Source organism: Chiloscyllium plagiosum, unplaced genomic scaffold, assembly GCF_037043375.1.
Source record: "Chiloscyllium plagiosum isolate Xiang-an unplaced genomic scaffold, Cpla_swu_hap1 HiC_scaffold_39, whole genome shotgun sequence".
Taxonomy (NCBI): domain Eukaryota; kingdom Metazoa; phylum Chordata; class Chondrichthyes; order Orectolobiformes; family Hemiscylliidae; genus Chiloscyllium; species Chiloscyllium plagiosum.
In genome coordinates, this window is record NW_028270177.1 from 18,056,821 (window position 1) to 18,077,995 (window position 21,175).

General features: G+C 40.8%; 1 protein-coding gene across 2 annotated transcripts in view; it reads left to right on the forward strand.

Annotated features, from left to right (window-relative positions):
• The first annotated feature begins 9,278 nt into the window (after positions 1 to 9,278).
• The window catches only part of cyp19a1a (cytochrome P450, family 19, subfamily A, polypeptide 1a), a 28,498-nt gene continuing 16,601 nt past the window's right edge, over positions 9,279 to 21,175 (forward strand). The window contains exons 1-6 of one of the 2 annotated variants that reach the window (XM_043677368.2): positions 9,279 to 9,358; positions 13,673 to 14,240; positions 15,516 to 15,863; positions 15,938 to 16,088; positions 16,506 to 16,660; positions 20,913 to 21,104. In XM_043677368.2, coding sequence (XP_043533303.1) covers positions 15,689 to 15,863; positions 15,938 to 16,088; positions 16,506 to 16,660; positions 20,913 to 21,104 — 673 coding nt within the window. In that variant the 5' untranslated portion in view covers positions 9,279 to 9,358; positions 13,673 to 14,240; positions 15,516 to 15,688. The remainder of the gene's footprint in view (positions 9,359 to 13,672; positions 14,241 to 15,515; positions 15,864 to 15,937; positions 16,089 to 16,505; positions 16,661 to 20,912; positions 21,105 to 21,175) is intronic. The other variant, XM_043677367.2, reaches the window with a different exon arrangement.

The window sequence follows — 21,175 nt, forward strand, 5'->3', positions numbered from 1 at the left end:
TGTAAAGATTGAAACTCAGGAATTATAAAACAAAGAATTGTTTGTTGTGGGCAGAGTCTACCTCATGGATCGTTGCTATGCTGAAGATCTGAAATAAACACCAAAATTGCTGGAGAAACTCAGCAGGTCTGAAGAAATGTCACCAGACTTGAAACTCCCTGTTTTTCTCTTTCCACAGAGGCTGCCAGAGCAGCTGAGTTTCTCCAGCAACATCTGTGAAAACTTGAGATTTGCAGCCCTAGGGAGAATATATGACAAACACCAAGGGAACGGGGAGTGAATTGATCATTATTTGAAAGGGTAGAGGTACCACCTTGCTGATACTTGGTGAACCTAGCCCAGAATCACTGGCTGCAAAAGATATTTGAGTTATGCCACTGGAGCCCGACTGCAGAGCTGATGTTTGAGGGACAATGCTGGTTGTTGTCTGTGCAGGGCAATCCAGATGTTGTGATGCACGGCAGTGTACATCTGAAGAGATTGTTCTCGACATTGCAAAAGTTCAATGGGCTGAGGCGACCCACCGCAATAAAATTGGTCAATGTGCAGGACACACCTTCCTTATTCACTCCTGAAACAGCAAGTATCAGAAACCACAGGCTAATGGACCGCACAGCCCAGCGGGACTTTCACAAAAGTGGTCTCAAGTTGGCCCCCGCATTGTGGGGAGCTGCTGCAGGTGTACAGAGCTTTCTACAGAATGCAGACAGCAGAGATGTTACACTGGAGAGACTAAAGTGTCAGTTGCTGTGCAGCATGAGGAGGTCATACATAGGGATCGCAGGGAGGGTGATCTACAATGATGGAGGAGCCAGAGGGTCCCTCTAAATAGGTCTAACCTCAAGGGCATCTTTAAGACTCTGGAGTGTGCTGCACCCATCACAGGACCAATATTATAATCATCCAGCCACTCCCTCTTGGATCAGAGGCCACATCAGGAGGGAGAAGAGGCAGAGACTGTATAGTGTGGCTTTGCTTTAAATACAAGGATCTTTCCCCAAAGTGGCTCCACAATCCCTTCATTTGCTTTTCACATTCCTCATCGGAAACTCCCAATTGGTCAACAGCAAGTCATTAAAGGCTACCATAAAAAAAGCCTCCACTAACAAAAGAGAATCAACCAGCATGGATATCCCTGTGCTTCCGGCGTCCCTTGTCTGACCTCGTGGTCCTACACTGTGGTTGCACTATGGATGTGGAAGGCTGCTGCCATTCTGTCAGGAGAGACTGCCGAATGCCTTGGGAAGTGCCCTGCAGCAGCTCTGTGCTGTGAGGGCCTGGCTTTAGCACCACTTCACCATGGCAGCCAGGAAACTGGGCTGACAGGCAGGCGGGACCTCAGCAAAGCTCCTGGGTGAAGAAGTAGCATGACTGAGGGCATGCTGATGGAGGGTACTATGTTGGTGCTGCACAAGGTCGTTGGCACTCTCACAGGTGGCTCATTTCAACATTCCCTGCAATCCACTGCGGTGCCAATTATTGTAAGAGCTTGATAGTGCTTTCTCCAGACATCTCCACTGGATGCTATCCCTACCTGGCCGCCAGCAATCTGGGATCTCACCGCATCTGTCTGAGCCCCCACTGTATCCATGAGGTAGACTGTGCCCACATTGCAGTAGCTGCAATAAGACCTAGAGATAGTCTATCGTGGGGTAATCTAACATGACTGCCATGGAGCTGCCCACAAATTTCCTGGTGGGAAGGATAGATTCTGAGCTCTGTACAATGCCCTGTGTCTCAGTGGAACAAGACTCTTCCTTCTTCTTATGCCTGGGTGGTTGCTATGGGCAAGTCATTGTGATCTGCAGGTTCATCAGTGTTTGCCACAATCTACCCCAGTGAGTATAAAAATAGACTTTGGGGGATAAGCCTCTGAGATAAACTAGGAGTCTTATCTCAGTTTTCATGTGAAAGACACTCTGCTATAAGGTTGGAAGTTGAGTAACTTTTAGGGCAGAGGTGTCTACTCCAAGATCCTCATGTATATGACGTAAATAAAGATGGTTGAAGTCAGACTGAGTTCTGACCTAAGCTTATCTGAACAGACAAATCCATCTAAAACAATGAGGCCCTCAGCAAGTAATGTGCAGCAGAGCTAGTCTGCAAACTCCATCTCTGGGAAGTATACGCAAGAAATGATCCACCCCTCTGATCTGTTTGCAGGTCATTCGCGTCCCTTGATACTAAAAAGGCCCCAAATGTTCATCCAATGCTAATACTTGAGCCTGTAGCTGTCAGTATTAGGTTGAGTGATGTTGCTTCTTCCTCCTCTTACCACCCTCCTGTCTGATGCCACAAAGGCTGAACAGCTAGTTCATGGATACAGGAAGCTCTGGGATAATGTATGTTTCGGCAGCGCAATTTGGCTATAACTTCACTGAAGAATTAGGGAAAGGTATTTTCAAGAACACTTACCTCTGTTCGCAATAGCGCAATTCCAGCGGAGATCTGCTTATGCGCTTCATTCTGCGCATGTGCTGATGTCAGCTGCCAACAGAGCAGCTCTCTGTGAGAGGTACTGAACAGAGAGAAGCTTTCTTACATTTTTTAAACATTTTCTGTTAAATTTACTTTTGTTTCATTAATAAATATGATTTCAACCTTCATTCAGGCTGTGCTACACTTTGTGTTAGACCTTTGGATGATTCTTGAGCGATTGTGAGTGATATTTTTTGCTGGTCTTTCCCTAACCCCACTTTTCCATAGGCCCCATTATATATATAAAGCGATTTTCTGTGAAGCAAACTTTCACTGGGACACAACTATAGCTTTGTAGGAGAACTACCTATATCTGAAAATGTTAGAAGGAGGGGGTTAGTGAAGGTCTAGGAAGAAGGCAGAGTTCCCCAATCACTGCAATGGCAGTTTCACAGCACGTTTTAGGATCCAGACTGAAGCAATGATTCCAACTACAGGCTGTTTGAAATAAACAGTGTTCCTGTGCCTAGGGACACAGGAGCATCAAATCCAGTCTAATGTGATATTTGTAAAACATATCACAAATCATAGGACAAGGAATCACAGATTGAACCATGACTGACAAGGCAAGAACACTTGGGAATGAGAAGCCGGCAGCATTTCAAATACAAGAGAGGAAAACACAAGCAAGTCTAAACTATAGATTGGAGAATCAAATAGAAATCTGAGACATCAGATTGTGTAATGCACTGAAGTCACTTGTCTTCATTTTACACAGTGTAATTATTAGGCAGTTGCTTTTTGCACACTGAGGAGTAACCATGGTAATACGTACAAACTAATTTCTTTTGGGAATTGGCAGTTAAAACCACTGAGATATAAGGCTGTGTGAATACATGAAATTCAAAAGGTAATCAGGACCTTTCTTACAGTTCAGCCTGAGAAAGCCAGAGAACTGCTCTTAACAACTCATGTCGCTCCTCCAATTTGGTGAAATAACTTTGGGATGATTATTCAAGCACCAAAACAAAAATTTCAGCAGTGGAGGCATCTGCACACAGAACCCCAGTAAACAATGACTACTTTCATAGTATTTGCATTCACTTCCGAGTGTCCACTGTGAGTTAGAATGCTATGGGTTCAAGTCTAATTTCAGGATTTGAGCACAAAATCCAAGAGTAACTCTTCAATGCCATCAGATGTGCTGCCTTCTGAGTCAGACATTAAATTGAAACTCTGCCAACTGTCTCTGAGAAAGATGGGTGGCACGGTGGCTCAGTGGTTAGCATTGCTGCCTCACAGCACCAGGGTCCCAGGTTCAATTCCAACCTCGGGTGACTGTCTGTGTGGAGTTTGCACATTCTCCTTGTGTCTGCGTGGGTTTCCTCCGGTTGCTCCGGTTTCCTCCCACAGTCCAAAGATGTGCCACTCAGGTAAATTGTCCATAGTGTTAGGTGCATTAGTCAAAGGGAAATGGGACTGGGTGGGTTACTCTTCGGAGGGTCGGTGAGGACTGGTTAGGCTGAAGGGCCTGTTTCCACACTGTAGGGAATCTAATCTAATCTTGAACAAGGTGAGCTATGCCTCAGTCAACATTCAATAAACAGATGATCTGACCATGATATTATTGCTATTTGTGGGAGGTTACTGCATGCAAATTGGATGCTGTATTTCCTACAATGTAGCAGTTACTACACTTCAATGAAAATACTTAAATAAATCCTGTGAGCTTGAAAGTGATCTATTTTTTTTTGCTTTACTTTCGTTCTTTGCATTCTGATGTGTTTGTAACTGGACCTTGTGTTTAGCAGTGAGTTCTGAAGCTCCTGAATCTGACTAATCACAAATTGGAATCTAGTGGAAAGTCAAAGTGCCATAGTTCTACTGGACCTTGGGATTGCTATCTCCCTACAGAGAGAGATGACTGGTAGTGGGTTAACTTGAGGGCCACCATGCCTCAGGCAAGGGAAGAGTTGAGAAGACCTCAGCTGATTACAGCTGCACTGTAGAGGTATAATTCCCCAGAACTAGCGGATGCCCAAAGTAAATTAGAATGTTCCTTTGGCTAAATCATCATTGATTAAATCCTGGCCTCTCTCAGACAGTAAAGGAAAATGGTGTCACTGTAAATGAACACTTGCAACATACACTGCTAAGCTATAAATGTATCACTCTTTGATAAATTCATTAGCATCCTTATTTCACATGGACTGAAATATGAATCTAGTAATGTATAAAATATTTGAGCCTCCAAACTATTATCCAATCCCAAGGTCACAAGCCTCATGACATATGATTGCTGTTATACAATCTCTGACCTGCCTTGCCTTGTTACTGTGCTAGCCCAATGTTTCAGAACTCTGGGACATTTCAGGGAAATCAAAGTTAATCATAAGATTCCCCACACTCAGGGCAACAACATCCCCATTCTCTTTGTTCTGCCCATTTTCAAACCACATTGGTAATAACAAATGTAAATCTTTAACGGATTTGGTGATCTTGAAGATTGAGACTGTCCATGAACTTCTTCTCCTTCTGACATCTCTAGATCTCCAGAGAGGCCAGCTCACACTCCAGCTGTGACATCCCATCAGGTTACATACATCTTCACTGCAGACCCTGCCTCAATGCCCACTTTTTTTTTCATGAAGCACACTCCCTGATGCCTCTACCCTGCACTCTCGATATACAACGATGCTGCCAGGATTGGAGGGTTTGAACTGTCAGAAAAAGCTGAATAGGCTGGGGCTGTTTTCCCTGGAGCATTGGAGGCAGAGGGGTGACCTTATAGAGGTCTATAAATTCATGAGGGGCATGGGTAGGATAAACAGCCAAGGGTTTCCCCTAGGGAAGGGGAGTCCAAAACTAGACGGCATAGGTTTAAGGTGAGAGGGGCCTAAGAGGAAACATTTTCATTCAGATGGAATGAGCTACCAGAGGAAATGGTGGAAGCTGGTACGATTACAACATTCAAAAGGTATCTGGATGGATATAAGAATTAGGAAGGGTTTAGAGGGATATGGGCCAAATGCTGGCAAATGGGACTAGATTAATTTAGGATATCTGATCAGCATGAATGAGTTGGACCAAAGGGTCTGTTTCTGTGCTGTATATTTCTATGACTGTAATACGCTATAAAAGCAAATTGTAAGAACTTCTATAAGTAAGGTGAATGGAGAGAGAGATTTTAAAAAGACGAGGGACATTTGTTTTACATAGAGGGCGGTTCGCGTGTGGAATGATCTTCCTGCATTGCAATGTTTAAAAAACCCCTGGATAAGTACATGAATTGGGAAGATTTGGAGGGATATGGGCCAGAGGAAGGCAGATGGGATGAGTTTGGTTTGGACCTATGGTCTGCATAGACTGATTGGACTGAAGGATCTGTTTCTGTGCTGTGTAACTCTCTGACTCTAAGTAAGTGAAAAGAGAAAGATTAGTGAACATAATTGTAAACCATGCTACAGTCTGAAATGACAGAATTGATAATGGAAAAATGGAAATGGCCGATGAATTATGTTTGTTCTGTCTTCACCAAATAAGACACAAATAAATTTCCAGAAGTGGTAAGGAAGCAATGCCCTTTTGGGAAAGAGGAATGGAATTAATATTATTTTTAAAATGTGCTAGTGGAACTGAAAGTTGATAAATCCTCCTATCCCTCGGGCCTGATAATACATGTGCTAGGGTCATAAAGGATGCAGCCATATAAATAAGAAATGCATCGGTTGTCACCTTTTAAAATTTTGTAGAGATTGGTGATAGTATACTGACGTGGATTGAAAACTGGTTCACAAACAGGAAGCTATGAATAGGAATAAGGTAGAAGGCAGTGACAATTGGAGTGTTGCAGGGATCAGTGCTGGGGCCCCAGCTATTCACACTCTATATCAATAATCTGGATGAGAGGTGTATTATTTCCAAGTCTGCTGATGACACAAAATGGATGTGTGAGTGATGAGAAGTATCTAAAAAAAAGTTTCAGGGTGATTTTGACAAGTTGAGTGAGTGGACAAATACATGTTAGATGCAGTGTAACTTGGATAAGTGTGAAGTTGCCCACTTCGGTCAGAGAAACAGAATCGCAGAGTATATTCAAATTGTAATAGATTGGGAAATGTTGAGGTACAAAGTGACCTTGGTGGCCTGCACACTGGTCACTGAAGGCAAGCTGAAAGGCACAGCAAAGCAATTTCAAAGGTAAATAGTACGTTGGCCTTCGTTGCTAGAGGATTGTTTACAGGAACAAGGAGGTCTGCTGTGGTTATATAGGGCTTTGGTGAGACCGTATCTGAGTATCAGGTGCAATATTTGTCTCTTTACCTGAGGAAAGATATACTAGCCATTGAAGGAGTTCAGCACCAATTTACCAGTCAAATTCCTGTTTGTCCTATAAGAAGAGGTTGGGGAGATTGGGCCTGGAGTTCTAAAGAATGAGAGGGGTTCTCATTAAAATGTAAATAATTCTAACAGGGCTGTACAGACTAAATGCAGGGAGGATAGTTCACCTGGCCAGGGGTCTGGAACAAGGGGTTATGGTTTCAGGATAAACAATAGGCCATTTCAGACTGAGGTGAGGAGCAATTTCATCACTCAGAGGGTGTTAAACCTATAAAATTCTCTGCCACAAAGAGGCACAGTCACTGAATATGTTTAGGAAAGAAATACTGTAAACTTTGTTTTAACTGGCACCTTATAATTTGCACTCTTAATAAACTGGCAAAATACATACCTTAAATACTAGGAAGTTTACTGTATTATTCTGTCCAATTATTATAGTTGGTTTTTAATTTATTCACCTCAAAGTAAATATACTTGTTGTTCAATCAAACAGCCACAGGAGATATCAACAGTTTTTTCAATTTCAAGTCAAGTTTTCCTCAAATGCCACGAGTAGTCAGTTGAAAATGTGAGTGAGATGGCTCTCTGCCAGATAGTTTTATTTAAGCAAAGTCACCTTATTATTTAGCTGATTCATGCTGTAAATAAAGTCTAACATTGATGTGTATACCATCTGTGCTTAGAGTGTGCTTTTACATTGAATAGGTGGATCTCTTGATTATCCAGAGTATTTGATCAATTGGCACACTCCTGGTTCCACAGGTGCCAGACAGTAAAAAGTGGTTTAATTCCCACAAGATGGTCTGATTAACCTTAAATGTCTGGGATGGGGCAGAGGGTGGGGGCAGGGTGGTGTTGGGCAGGATCTAATCATTAAATCGAGACAGATAGTGATATGAGAGAACAGACATCCCATTGTTAGGGTGTTGGACAAATCATGGGGACAGGTAAATGTTACTGGTAAGTTTGTTGGTTCTAAACCGAACAGTTCTACTCCTCTTGGTTCATAAGCAGTGCTGTAAAGGCTCCTTCTCCATTCTCTCAATCCATCTCGCCTCCGAGCTCCTATAGAATTTCCAAAGGCTGATTGCATTTGAAAACAGCGACGCTGTTAAAATGAAGACATCCAGCGTTATAAATTTTTAAAAGCTCAACCATTACATGAATGTTACTTTCCATTTGTTAGACCAAGCTCTAACGTTGGTCTCAATAAAATCTGCTTAAAGTCTTCAGTTTTCTAGAGGATAAAGACCTGGCCTTTAGATCCACTAGGATGACCCCCATTCTTATGAACAAGGGTTAAACAGGTTGGGACTCTATTCACTGGAGTTTAGAAGAATGAGAGAAAATCTCTTTGAAACACATAGAATTCTTAAGGGGCTTGAAAGGGGAAATGATAAGAGAATGTTTCCCTTACAGGAGAGTCCAGGACCAGAGGGCATAGTCTCGGAATAAAGGGGCATCAATTGGATGAATTTCTTCTCTCAGACGGTTCAGAATCTTTGGAACTCCTTGTCACAGAGAGCTATGGTGGCAGAGCCCTTAAAGCTGGGATAGGTAAATTATTGATCAGTTCCAGGATTCAAGGGTTAGGGGAGAAAATGCAAGAAGGCTGAGTGTTGGATCAGCCATGCTCCTATTAAATGGCAAAGCCAGCTCAAGGGACCAAATGGCCTACTCCTGTTTCTATTTGATATGGTCTAACCAACTGTGATAACTTCAGGCTTTTACAATTATAATCAATCCATCGCCCTCCACTAAATCTTTTTCAGAGCGTTTACATCTCCTAGCATGTGGTAAGCAGCAAATAACATTCAACAGCATTACCATAGCTGAATCTCCAACCATCAATATCCTAGATGTTACCACTGACTAGAAACTGAACTGGATAAGACCATCTAAATACTGCAGCCACAAAAGCCAGTTAGAGGTCAAGGGATTTGTAGGAAGTAACTCACCTCCTGACTCCCCAGACACTATCCACCATCTACAAGACACAAATCAAGATTGTAATGGAATACACTCCACTTGTCTGGATAACCGCAACTCTATCAACACTTTGAAACTCAACAATACCCAAAACAAAGTAGCCCACTTAACAGGTACTCCATTCACCTTGTTAAATGTGCTGTTGCTCCACATCAATGCACAGTAACAAGAGCATCGAACCTGCAAGATGCACTGCAGCAATTCACCAAGATGCCTGTGTTAGTACACTCAAAACCTACTCCCCTTTAATAATACAAACAGAAAGTGCTGGAGAAGGTAAGAAAGATTGAGATCAAAGGTCATGGAATTCAACATGGTGGCCGAGGGTAGAAAGGTGCTAAAGCAGAAAATGAGGTGTTGATCTTCCAGTAAAATAAAACAAGGGACTGTAGATGCTGGAGATCTGAAACAAAAACTATTGAAACGTTACCTCTGCTTTCTTCCCACAGATGGTGCCAGATCTGCTGAGTTTCATCAGCAATTCCTGTTTTGAATTTTGTTGGAACACTATAGGAGGTCTTCAAGACTCACACATCCTCACTTGGAACTAAATTGCCATTGCTGCATTGTCGCTGGGTCAAACTCATGGAAATCCTTCTCGAACAGCTCTGTGAGTATACCTACAGAACATAGACTACAGCAGTTCAAGAAAGCTACCAGATCACCACCAAGACCAAAAGCTAGTCTAACTGAGGTAGATTAGATTAGATTTTTTTTTTAGATTACTTACAGTGTGGAAACAGGCCCTTCGGCCCAACAAGCCCACACCGACCCCGCCGAAGCGCAACTCACCCAGACCCATTCCCCTACATTTCACCCCTTCACCTACCGCTACGGGCAATTTAGCATAGCCAATTCACCTAACCTGCACATTTTTGGACTGTGGGAGGAAACCGGAGCACCCGGAGGAAACCCATGCAGACACGGGGAGAATGTGCAAACTCCACACAGTCAGTCACCTGAGGGGGGAATTGAACCCGGGTCTCTGGTGCTGTGAGGCAACAGTGCTAACCACTGTGCCACCGTGCTAACATATTAGGCTACTTTGTATTTTATATTGGTTTGTATAAACACTGGATTCTAAAACTCAGCTTGTTTTTGTTATAATCTCAATGACATTGTTATTTTGAGTGTTATGCTAAGACTATTTCCTGTTAACAAACATCAAGTCAGGACTCTGAATATTTAAATATTTTTTCCAATTATGGGAACTTTATGGATTCACCACTTTGTTTGCATGTCTTTGGAGAATCCCATGAAAACAAACAGCTTAATGTGATTTCAGATTCTGATTCTTTCTTGATTATATCTATATCTATTTTACAACTTTACTGCATCATATCAATGGTACTAATGATGCATTAATGGTAATTGACATATACTGAAGTGACGATATTGCTGCTTAACTGGTGCCAACCATCATGATGATAAAATATGACAGAAAAAGTATGATAGAATGGTGTTAAATGAAGCGACAAGATTTTATAACATTTTACAGACTTAACATGACTTATGCAGGGTGGTTTATTCTGTAACTATTTCCATATGAAAATTAGATGTGTTGGCCTAAATGACATGCCCCTCTATCACTACAACTCTGTGTGGAGACACACACAAGGCAGGGGCATGTAATATCCAGCCCTCAGAGCTGTAAGGAGTGAGATTTATTGAAAGAGAGGGATGTTGGATTTTAGGTTAAACTGTTCCATGCAGGGATGTAGAAAGGCAATTTGGAGCGAAGGAATTTCAAAAATGTTTGATTGCATTCTGCCCCACACTAAGGAGCAAGTGTGTTTTGGTTATTGCTGAAAAATAAGTGATTAGCATCAGTGGATAAATGAAGAGGCAGCAACACAAACATAAATACGTCTGTTCTATCTAGTTCTCAGTAGTAACATAAACAGCAGCTGTTCCAGTTATCTCCCTCTGTCTCTCTGATCCACTACCCAGCACTTAAAGTGAAGGCAAAGGGTAGTCTCTTGAAGTCTCTAAAGTTTATGCTGTACCTGATATTAGGCCATTGGAAAGATAACAAGTAGCCCATTGAAGTTGAATGGCTAGCATAGCTTCATAAAACAAAACTTTTGAGCATGCTGCTGGTCTGACATTCAGTCCTAGATGAGCAAATATCTCCTCCAACTAACAATTGCAAAGACCAAAGCTATTGTCTTCAGTCTGGGTCGCAGACACTGGCCACCAACTCCCCATCCATCCTTCTCCCTGCTCATTGTTTAAGGTTGAAGGTTCCCAATTGTAGCACTCTGTCAGACTCTGAAATGAGTTTCTGATCACTTATCTGCTCTACAGCATAATTCCAACATTGCCTGCCTCAGCTTATCCACTTGTAAAACACTTAGCAAGGTCTTGGTTATCACTAATCCACTGCCATCTTGGATGGTTACCCAATTCCCACCATCCATCAACTTGAGTGCATTTGAAACTCTTCTTCTATAACTTAACGCACACCAAGTCCATTCACCCACTGCTCTTCTACTCTCTGACTAACACTGGCATGCAGTCCAGCAGCAACTTGATTTTGAAATCCTTAGCCTTGTTCACAAATCCCTCTAGGGCCATTATCAAGTTAACCTCCTTCAGCCTAATCACTCCCTCAAATCTTTGCATTTCTTCATTAATAGCCTCTTGCACATTCCCGATTCTAATCAGTCTAACACTGACAGCTATGCATTTAATAGCTTTGTTCTCAGATATTGGAATCGACTCACTGAAATTCTCCAACTTTCTAACTCTCTTTCTTCCTTTAATGCACGCTCTATAACCCACCTCTTCAATCAGGTAAATTGTGTTTGAGATTGGCTCCCCGTAGAAGTTTCTTGACTATTCTCATGTGATAAAAACACTATTTAAATCTAAGTTGTTGTTGTTCCTGTGGCACTCTGTTACACATGAATAGGCCTACCCTCGTGATCTGCATTCAGAAAACTCACCCAAGTGACACCACAGTGTGAAAAGACAGAAGAAACGCTTGCACTTATATGGACACCAAATCTCCCAAAGCTCTTCACAGCAAATGAGGTACTGTTATAATGGAAGCAATATGGTGGCCAATTTAGGCACAGCAAACATCTACAAACAACAATGAAAAATAAGTAGATAATCTGTTTTGTTTAATGTGATGTTGTTTGGGATAAGTATTGACTAGGACACCAGAGATAATGTTTCTTGCTGTCCTTCAAAATAGTAGCCATGTGAGCTTTTAAGTTCAATTTAGTGTGCAAACGGCATTTTAGGTCAGTTTAGTGTCTCATCAGAAAGACGACACTTCGGACAGTGCAGCATTCCATCAGTATTGCACTGAAATGTTAACCTGGATTGTGTGTGACATAGGAAATGAGGTTTGGCTTAAATGTGACAAATGGGATTTTTTCATACAGATATACCTTCTTTACAAAAATTTTGTAAGCATTAATACACATAGCATTTTTCTTCTTCCCAGTAGGAGTTAGGTTGAAATTCTCTAAAGCGCTTTTGCAGTCTCACCAAATCAAAAATTCTCATCCCATAAATCCTGGATAGGCTAAAAATAAGGTAATAATTCATTTGAAAGTCTACCCTCTGCTTAAGTTCAAGTATTATTAGATACTTGAAAGAATTACAGAGGCTGGAGATAATTCTTTACCATTTATTGAATCAGAGGTGAATGGCTGGATAGACACAATAGCATTCAACATTTTTATTTTACGATCGGTCCAATCCAAAGAAAAGCTATCCAAATACATTGAGCCACTTGCCTGGTTAAATGCAGAGTAACACTGAAGATGCTCAACACCATTAAGCAACCAACTTGAGAAACATTCTATATATTGTCTTTAATATTTCCATTTCCTCATAGTGGCAACCATTTATATGGTGAACTGCAACAAGCCTCCTTCTACAGTACCTTCCAATCCTATGACCTGTACCATTGAGATGGACAGGGCAGTATTGCTGTGGGGAACACTGTTGTGTTCAGTTTTCTCTCCAAGCCGTGCATCATCCTGACTTGGAAATATACACTTATACACTTAATGGTAAGGTCCTAGGGAGTGTTGCTGAACAAAGAGACCTTGGAGTGCAGGTTCATAGCTCATTGAAAGTGGAGTCGCAGGTAGATAGGATAGTGAAGAAGGCTTTTGGTATGCTTTTCTTTATTGGTCAGAGTATTGAGTACAGGAGTTGGGAGGACATGTTGCGGCTGTACAGGACATTGGTTAGGCCACTGTTGGAACATTGCGTGCAATTCTGGTCTCCTTCCTATCGGAAAGATGTTGTGAAACTTGAAAGGGTTCAGAGGCTGTACAGGCTGGAGCTGTTTTCCCTGGAGCGTCGGAGGTTGAGGGGGACCTTATAGAGGTTTACAAAATTATGAGGGGCATGGATAGGGTAAATAGGCAAAGTCTTTTCCCTGGGGTCAGGGAGTCCAGAACTAGAGGGCATAGATTTAGGGTGACAGGGGAAAGATATAAAAGAGACCTAAGGGGCAACTTTTTCACACAGAGAGTGGTACAGTTATGGAATGAGCTGCCAGAGGAAGTGGTGGAGGCTGGTACAATTGCAACATTTAAAAGGCATTTGGATGGGTATATGAATAGGAAGGGTTTTGAGGGATATGGGCCGGGTGCTGGCAGGTGGGACTAGATTGGGTTTGGATATCTGGTCGGCATGGACGGGTGGGACCGAAGGATCTGTTTCCATGCTGTACATCTCTATGACTCTGTATCATTGGATCAAAATCCTGGATTTCAATAAACTAACAGCACAGTCCGTCAAGGACAGCATAAACAGGCAATAAATGCTGGTTTTTCCAGCAACCCTCACATGAAAGAATTTTTTAAATTGGCAAGTCAAAGTGGCCCAATGTTGTTTAAGTACATCCTTAATTTTAATCTTCTTTATAACTGAATGTATTTGTTTGTCATCATAGGTGTTAATTGCCAAGCAACGCTTTGCTTTTGAACTCATGGCACTGGACAAAGTAATTTGCACAGTCCAGGTATCTCCTGATGGGGTAATTTATTACAAGGCAGGTTGCTATGGGAACTCCTGAACAGCTTCTGAAGTGAATCATTCAATTTAGTAAGATTTTGGTTTGCGTTGGAAAGCTGAGGTAAAGCAAAGCTCTCAACTGGAGCAATCAGTAGAAAAGGAACTCCAAATGGACAGCTAATCAACTGGGAGAATGGATTTGTAAAATGCTTTTCACTGATAATTTACCAATTTAATCTTCCAATACCTGTGTTTTTATTGGAAGCATCAAACACCAGTTGAAGGGACAAGGGAAGAATGGATTTTACAAACATGTCCTTGCTGATGACAGCAGCTGTCACTAATTTCCTAGTGTTGTCTCCTGGCAACTTTGCACGTAGCAACCAAAATTAAGCCCACTATAAAAAGGGAACAGGATGAACGCCGGGTTATGAAACAAAACATTTTCAGAACAGCCGGAGCAAGATCAAGAAAGGAATATTCCCTCAAGTCCCAGACCAAGGCAGGTATGTCTGAATGACGGCTATTTCTAATTATTGTATTATATATTAAATAGATTATATGTTGTAAATAAGAAACAATTCAATTAATAATTCATTGAGCAATAGGCTTTGAATAATTGAGTCAATCTATTAAAAGATGTTTCTGTAAGATATACATTGTTTTTTTCATTAGTTAAAACAGGTGATTTTATAATTTTGCTCTAGTCCTGGAAATTCTAAAGGGAAAATATTTAGAGTCACACTTACACAAGTTTAAATACACGTGGGTCTTTTTTTTACTTTGGACCATGTGCGATGCCATTCTGGCAAATTGTTCCTGAACTATTTTAAACAAGTCACCCTGTGAGCAAAATATTTCAGCTAGAAAATAGTTTTTGGTTTCTCTATTAAGTTACTCAAGGCAGGTGTAGGAGAAGCTTGTAAATCCTAAATGAACAGACTTGAGTTGCAATTGTACTGTGCGATTGGCAGGTTTTTTCTGAAAGGAAGATGCTGGGCAATTGATTGAAATAAATTTAAACCACAAGGTGACTCTACCAGTTAATGTACAAAGGAAAACTTTACACTAGGATACGGGCCATAAGGATGGCATTTTTCATATAGATTTGAAGCTGTTTTGGGTGCAAATGAAAATAACTTGTCATTGTAACTCAACTGACGATGGTACTGGCAGGTCAAGTGTGAGAGTCCCTCTAGGAGGTTACCTAATACTGGATTGAATGCAATGTACTTTTATCATTCAGAATATTTCTTAGTCTTTTGCACCAAAGGTTATAGTTAGACAACGTGTTGTACACTGTAATAATTACTTTATGCACGAATAACACAAGATGAATTGCTCACCTGGAATACAGGCAAGGGGTTTGCATGCAGGAAACAAAAGACAGGAGGTTAATAAAAGAGGAGATAATTAGTGACCAGATTCAGTCCTTACAAAGAATTGAAAGAGATGGGAGTGCATCTGGAAATAAATTATCTAGAAGCTAAAAGAAATAAGAATTGCAGATAAAAGAAAAATATTTATGAGCATAATCCACCAAATTTAACAAAAAATAAAATGCACTTAATAATGTTTATAGACATGTCTAATGTATTTAATATAATTATGATCAACCTCAATAGTTAGGCTGAGTTTAATGCCACTAGTGACTGTTCAAGGACAAGATTACAGATAAAAATTAGCACTGAAAAAGGCATTTTAGTTGCTTTATACCAAGGTTACTAAGAATTTTCACTTTGAAAATGTAACTTATCTCTATATTTTGACTTCATTTCCAGTACCTCCTGTCTGAACCCTCCCTATTGCCTTATAAAAATGCATCTCGTGCAAGGCAATTTAATACTGATCGACAACTGCAATACACTTCAACTGCAATACACTCCTGAACAGAAACAGCTTCAACATAATTTGCAATCTACTGTATTTCTTTCAAAATTCAGCTTATGTCGAAATGAGGCAGTTTGCCCTGGGTGATACGCTGTTGCAGATGTCAAAACCAGCCTGTCAGAATCTAACAACTGGGGTGGTGCCTGAAATGGGATCAAGGGCCACTGCTCCTCTGCTGTTTTTCCTGGGGCTGCTCTTCATTTTTGTCAAGACTTTGCAAAAGAAAGCAACTTTGCCAGGTAACAAAAAGTGCATATGTCTATTAAGCGTGTTAACAAGAAGAGCTTTCTAACTGTGCAATGTCTTTAAGCAGGTCCTTCTTTCTGTCTGGGCATTGGACCTCTCATCTCTTATGGTCGATTCTTGTGGATGGGAATTGGCAGTGCCAGCAATTACTACAACGAAAAGTACGGCCAGATAGTGAGAGTGTGGATCCATGGTGAGGAAACCCTTATTATTAGCAGGTAAATCAATTTGCAAGTTTGCAGGAAACTAATTTCCTCCCAAGCATTACTCTGTGATACATTATCTTAATTACACTGGCACTGACGAACAGAAATATGCATTTCCCTTACATTAAAATTAAACAGCTTTTCTGTGATTTTTAGAGTTTTCTATATTTATTGCAATGTGGAAATGGCCAGTTTTCCATTAATGCATCACCAAGGCTTGTGACATATCATTTTCCAACTCTGATTTCTTGTCTAGATCCTCTGATGTGCTTGTCTCATTTATAATTAAACTCAGACAGGTATTTTATGACTTTACTTTGAGTTTATGACTTTTCCACATTGACCTTATCCTGTGCAAATGACCAGGGTTAGACAAGCTGATCACCCAGGGTAGTGATCTCATTCTTTTAATTCCGATTTGTTCTTCAGATCCTCTGCTGTGAACCATGTGATGAGGAAGGCGCACTACATATCCAGGTTTGGAAACAAACAGGCGCTTAAGTGCATTGGCATGAACGAAAATGGCATAATCTTCAACAATAATCCCTCCATTTGGAAAATGACACGTCCGTATTTTGCAAAAGGTAAGAAGCTTTCACAAAACTTGACAGAAATGTGCTACCTCAGGTTTGTTAGTGTCTAATTCTGTTAATAAGATGCTAAATACCGAGGAATTAAGTGTAACAATGAACATGGGCATTGTAAACTAATTGGAAATTACATTCAAATGTGTACAAATTTCAATTTAGTTTCTAATTTCTCTTAAAATCTCAGTTTGAGTTACCATGTCCTGGGGGCTGTCTTGTTTTACTTTGGTTCAATTTGGACTAATTTGTTTACTTGTTTTACCTAAAAGAGGATTCAAATCTATATAAAGCAGAGTCAGCTAGGAGATGACTGAGATTTATAGTGAGTACTTGGTTGAAATAAAACTCTCTCCTGGAAAGTCTACGTCTGCACTTTATCTGAAAGTATTTATCTTCTAGTGTACAACAAGTCTGTCCCGAAGGACTCAACTGTGGGTATGATTTGATGCATACACTTCAGAGATCCATCCATAAAGGTACATGGAATTAACTGCACTGAAACTAGAAAATCTCCATCTTGATTAAAGTGCAATCTTCACTCAACTGTAGACTGAACATTACGAGAGTGTGTAGCAAAGTGTCATTGTCAACTGCCTCTTGGAGTGATATTACAAGCCACTCAGTTGTGTCAACCACTACAAAAAGTATCTACCACTACATGGTTCAATATGAAGGTTCACTATTACCATCTTCGGCCAACTAAGAACCAGTTAACTAATAGAAAACAGAGAGCTGGTCCAAGAGGAACAATGTCAGGATAGCAATCCATAAATAATGGTGTGCTGCAGGAACCAGTGTTGGGCCTACAATTAATTATTTTATATATTCATGACTTGGATAAAGGAAGTTAATGTACGAATGCCTAGTTTGCAGAAAGCTAAACAAAAAGATGGAAGGCAATTTGTGAGGATGGCACAAAGAGACTGCAGAGGGATATCGGCAGTTTAAATGAGTGTGCAAAACTAGTCAGATGAAACCTAATGTCGGAAAATGTGACATTATTCACTTTGGCAGGAATTATACAAGAGATGAAATCTATTTAAATAGAGAAAAAATACATAAATATTTTAGGAAAGACATAATGGCATTGGAGGTATTCCAGGGACTGTTTCTTAGGTCAATCTGCATACTTTTTATGAGGGAAATTGAGTAACTTGTACTCATTGGAGTTTAAACGATTGACAGACAATCTTACTGAAACATAAGATTCAAAGGGGTCTTGACTCAGTAGATGCCAAAAGGGTTATTTCCCCCTGTGGGAGCGTCTGGGACCAGAGCGCCTAATCTCAGAAGAAGGAGGCATCCAGTTAGAAGACAGCAGAGGAGAAATGTTTTCTCTCAGAGGGTGGTAAATCTGGAACTCTGCTACAGAAGACTGTCATAGAGTCATAGAGTCATATAGATATACTGCATGGAAACAGACCCTCTGGTCCAACTCATCCATGCCGACCAGATATCCAGATAACCAGTCTCGTCTATCTTTTCTCATGACAGAGAACTTTAAATCAGATCTTAACTGGCTCAACAAAGCATCAGAAACAAACACTTGATCTGGCTGCTGCACCAGAATGAGAAAATCAAACTTTGATGTGATCTGAGAGTGAGACTCAATAAACTGCAGCTGTAAGGATGAGATGGTTGTGGGATGGGGTGTCATCAGTCTTGACTCTTGGTCATTGTTTTTATGTATACATTATGTGTTCCTCAGAGTATGCTCTCCATACTTAGCAAAGAGAAACGCTGTTCGTGTCAATTTCCCAGCAGTTTGACTTAGAAAACTGAATGGCAATAGATGTCTGCACATGCCATGCACCTCCAGCTGATCATGAACAAGTTTCCTATTTTTATAGTGAGGGACAAGGGCCAGAACGTAGAGCTGCAAAGTGGCTTGCTTGTGTTTTGTTTTAAGTCAGTGGAACCTTCCCATTTTTGATTCTAGGGTGGTTTTTAACTATATTGTCTAAAGAGAACAAGATTCATAAGTTGAACAAGAATCTTTTTTACTTTAAATTCTTGTTGTTGTGGATCGGTGATGAATTTACTGTGCTTGTTTTCCTATTGCAGAATGATTGATTTCATTCAATTACAAATTAACTAAGGCAGAATTTTACTGTTCATCACAACTCATAGTCTATTCCCTTCCAGTGTACAAAGTTAAAAATCACACAACACCAGGTTATAGTCCAACAGGTTTAATTGGAAGCACACTAGCTTTCAGAGCTCCACAACCACCTGATGAAGGAGCGTCGCTCCGAAAGCTAGTGCTTCCAATTAAACCTGTTGGACTATAACCTGGTGTTGTGTGATTTTTAACTTTGTACACCCTAGTCCAACACCAGCATCTCCAAATCATTTCCAGTGAGATTTGGAGATGCTCACAGACCTATACCCCTGTAGACTCACACTCACAGACATACACACACTCTCTCACAGACACCTATAACCTACCCCCTCCCCCAACACACACACACACAAGTTTGTGAGGTGAATCTGTACTTGCAGAATTACATTTTACTTTGCTCAAACACTGCATTAATCCATGTAAAATTCTGTAAATCGTTTTTTTAGATTAGAATCAGTCTGACCATTTGGCACAGACAGTCTCACACAGGGAAGCTCACAGCTTCAATATGTTATCTGGGCCAACATGACACCAATTGTTAAAGTTCACTTGAGAATGTAACTTTTAAAAAGGTTTTGCAATTTACATATGAAAGAACTGAAACCAACATGGTCATTCTAACAGATGAGAGACTTAACAAACAATCCAGGTCTTTTTCAATATATAATTTCAGTTACATCACACTGTAAGCTTTTGCAACAAATTCTGTGTCTTACAATCTTATTCTCCACAACCACCTGATGAAACAGCAGCTCTCCGAAAGCTAGTACTTCCAATTAAACCTGTTGGACTATAACCTGGTGTTGTGTAATTTTTTACTTTGCATTTCCAGTTGTAGTTCTTGACCCATTAATTGTTCCCCAGACTGCAACCTCGGAGAATGGACCATCAGTCACTAAATCCCTCATCTCTAATGCATCTATTCCACTTTGCTACATTCACAAGCTCTTCAAAGGAAACGCTTTTTCTTAAAGTTCTGATCTCTCCATTCAAAAGGAATTGAGATGTTCTCTGCAAGACACACAAGCATAAAGCCCTTCACTTTACCACCTCTCTTCATTTCTGAAGACCTCATAACTCCACTTCTCTCTTTGTATATGTGCTCAGACCTGCTCCTCTCTTTGGTACTTCCTGGTTTTATTTCAGATTTCTAGTGCAGCCTCTTATTTACTTCTCAAATATAATTTATGTTTTTTGAAATAGAAATCTCCATCAGCAGGCCTGGAAGCATCTGTGGAGAGAAATCAGAGTTAACGTTTCAGGTCCAGTGACTCTTCCTCAGATGGTAACTAGAAAAAGGTTGGTTTAGATGCAGAAGACAGGATGGGATTGGGGAGAGGAGTAGTTGATAGATGAAGGTAGAGCCCCAAGAGAGAGCAGAACCGTTGGACAGACAAAGGAGTGGATAATGATCAGCCTGGGAGAATGAATGGCTATTAGTGGACAACCAGTGGTTAACAATGGGTATGTGGAATAGCAAACCATGTGATAACAAGGCCTGGTGTGTGTGGATTGCGCTAAGGACATGGGAGAAGATGCCTCAAGGCCTAAAGTTGTTGAATTTGATATTGTGTCCAGGAGGCTGCAGTGCTCCCAAGCAGAAAATGAGGTGCTGTTCTTCCAGCTTGTACTGAGCTTTGCTGGAGCACGACAGCAAGCCTCAGACAGAGGAGTGAGCCAGAAAACAAGGTGGTGTGTTGAAGTGCTACTAATTGTCCACTAAAAGCAATTTACTCTTCCAGGCTGATCGTTTCCCATTCCTTTGTCTATCTAAGTGTTCTTCTCTCTCTTTGGACTTTATCTGCACCTATTGTTTCTCCTTATCCCCTCTCCCACCCTATCTTCTGGATATAAAAGCCATCTTTTCCTAGCAACCATCAGTTCTGAGGAAGTGTCACTGAACCAGAAATGTTAACTCTGATTTCTCTCCACGATGCTGCCAAACCTTCTGAGCCTTTCCAACAATTTCTGTTTCTGTTTCTGATGTGCAGCATCCACAATTCTGTCGGTTTTTATTCTCCACCATCAGGACTGAACTCTTTCTCCACATTGAATTACAATTAAAATGATGCGTGGTTTTATAGTCATTGTGTACAATGCAGGATTCGTTGTGTGCATCTGTTTCAGCCTTGACTGGCCCAGGTCTTCAGAGGACTCTCGCTGTGAGTGTGGAATCGACTCGTAATCACTTGGACAAATTACTGGGGAGTAACAGCACCACAACTACCAGCACTACAGCCTGTGTGGATATACTGCTGTTCCTGAGAGCAATCACACTAGACATTTCCAACAGGCTATTTCTCAGAGTTCCAATGCACGGTAATTTGAATTTCTATCCTGTTTAAAGCAGTCAACTGGAGTATGAGTAGTTATAATAATGAATATACAGC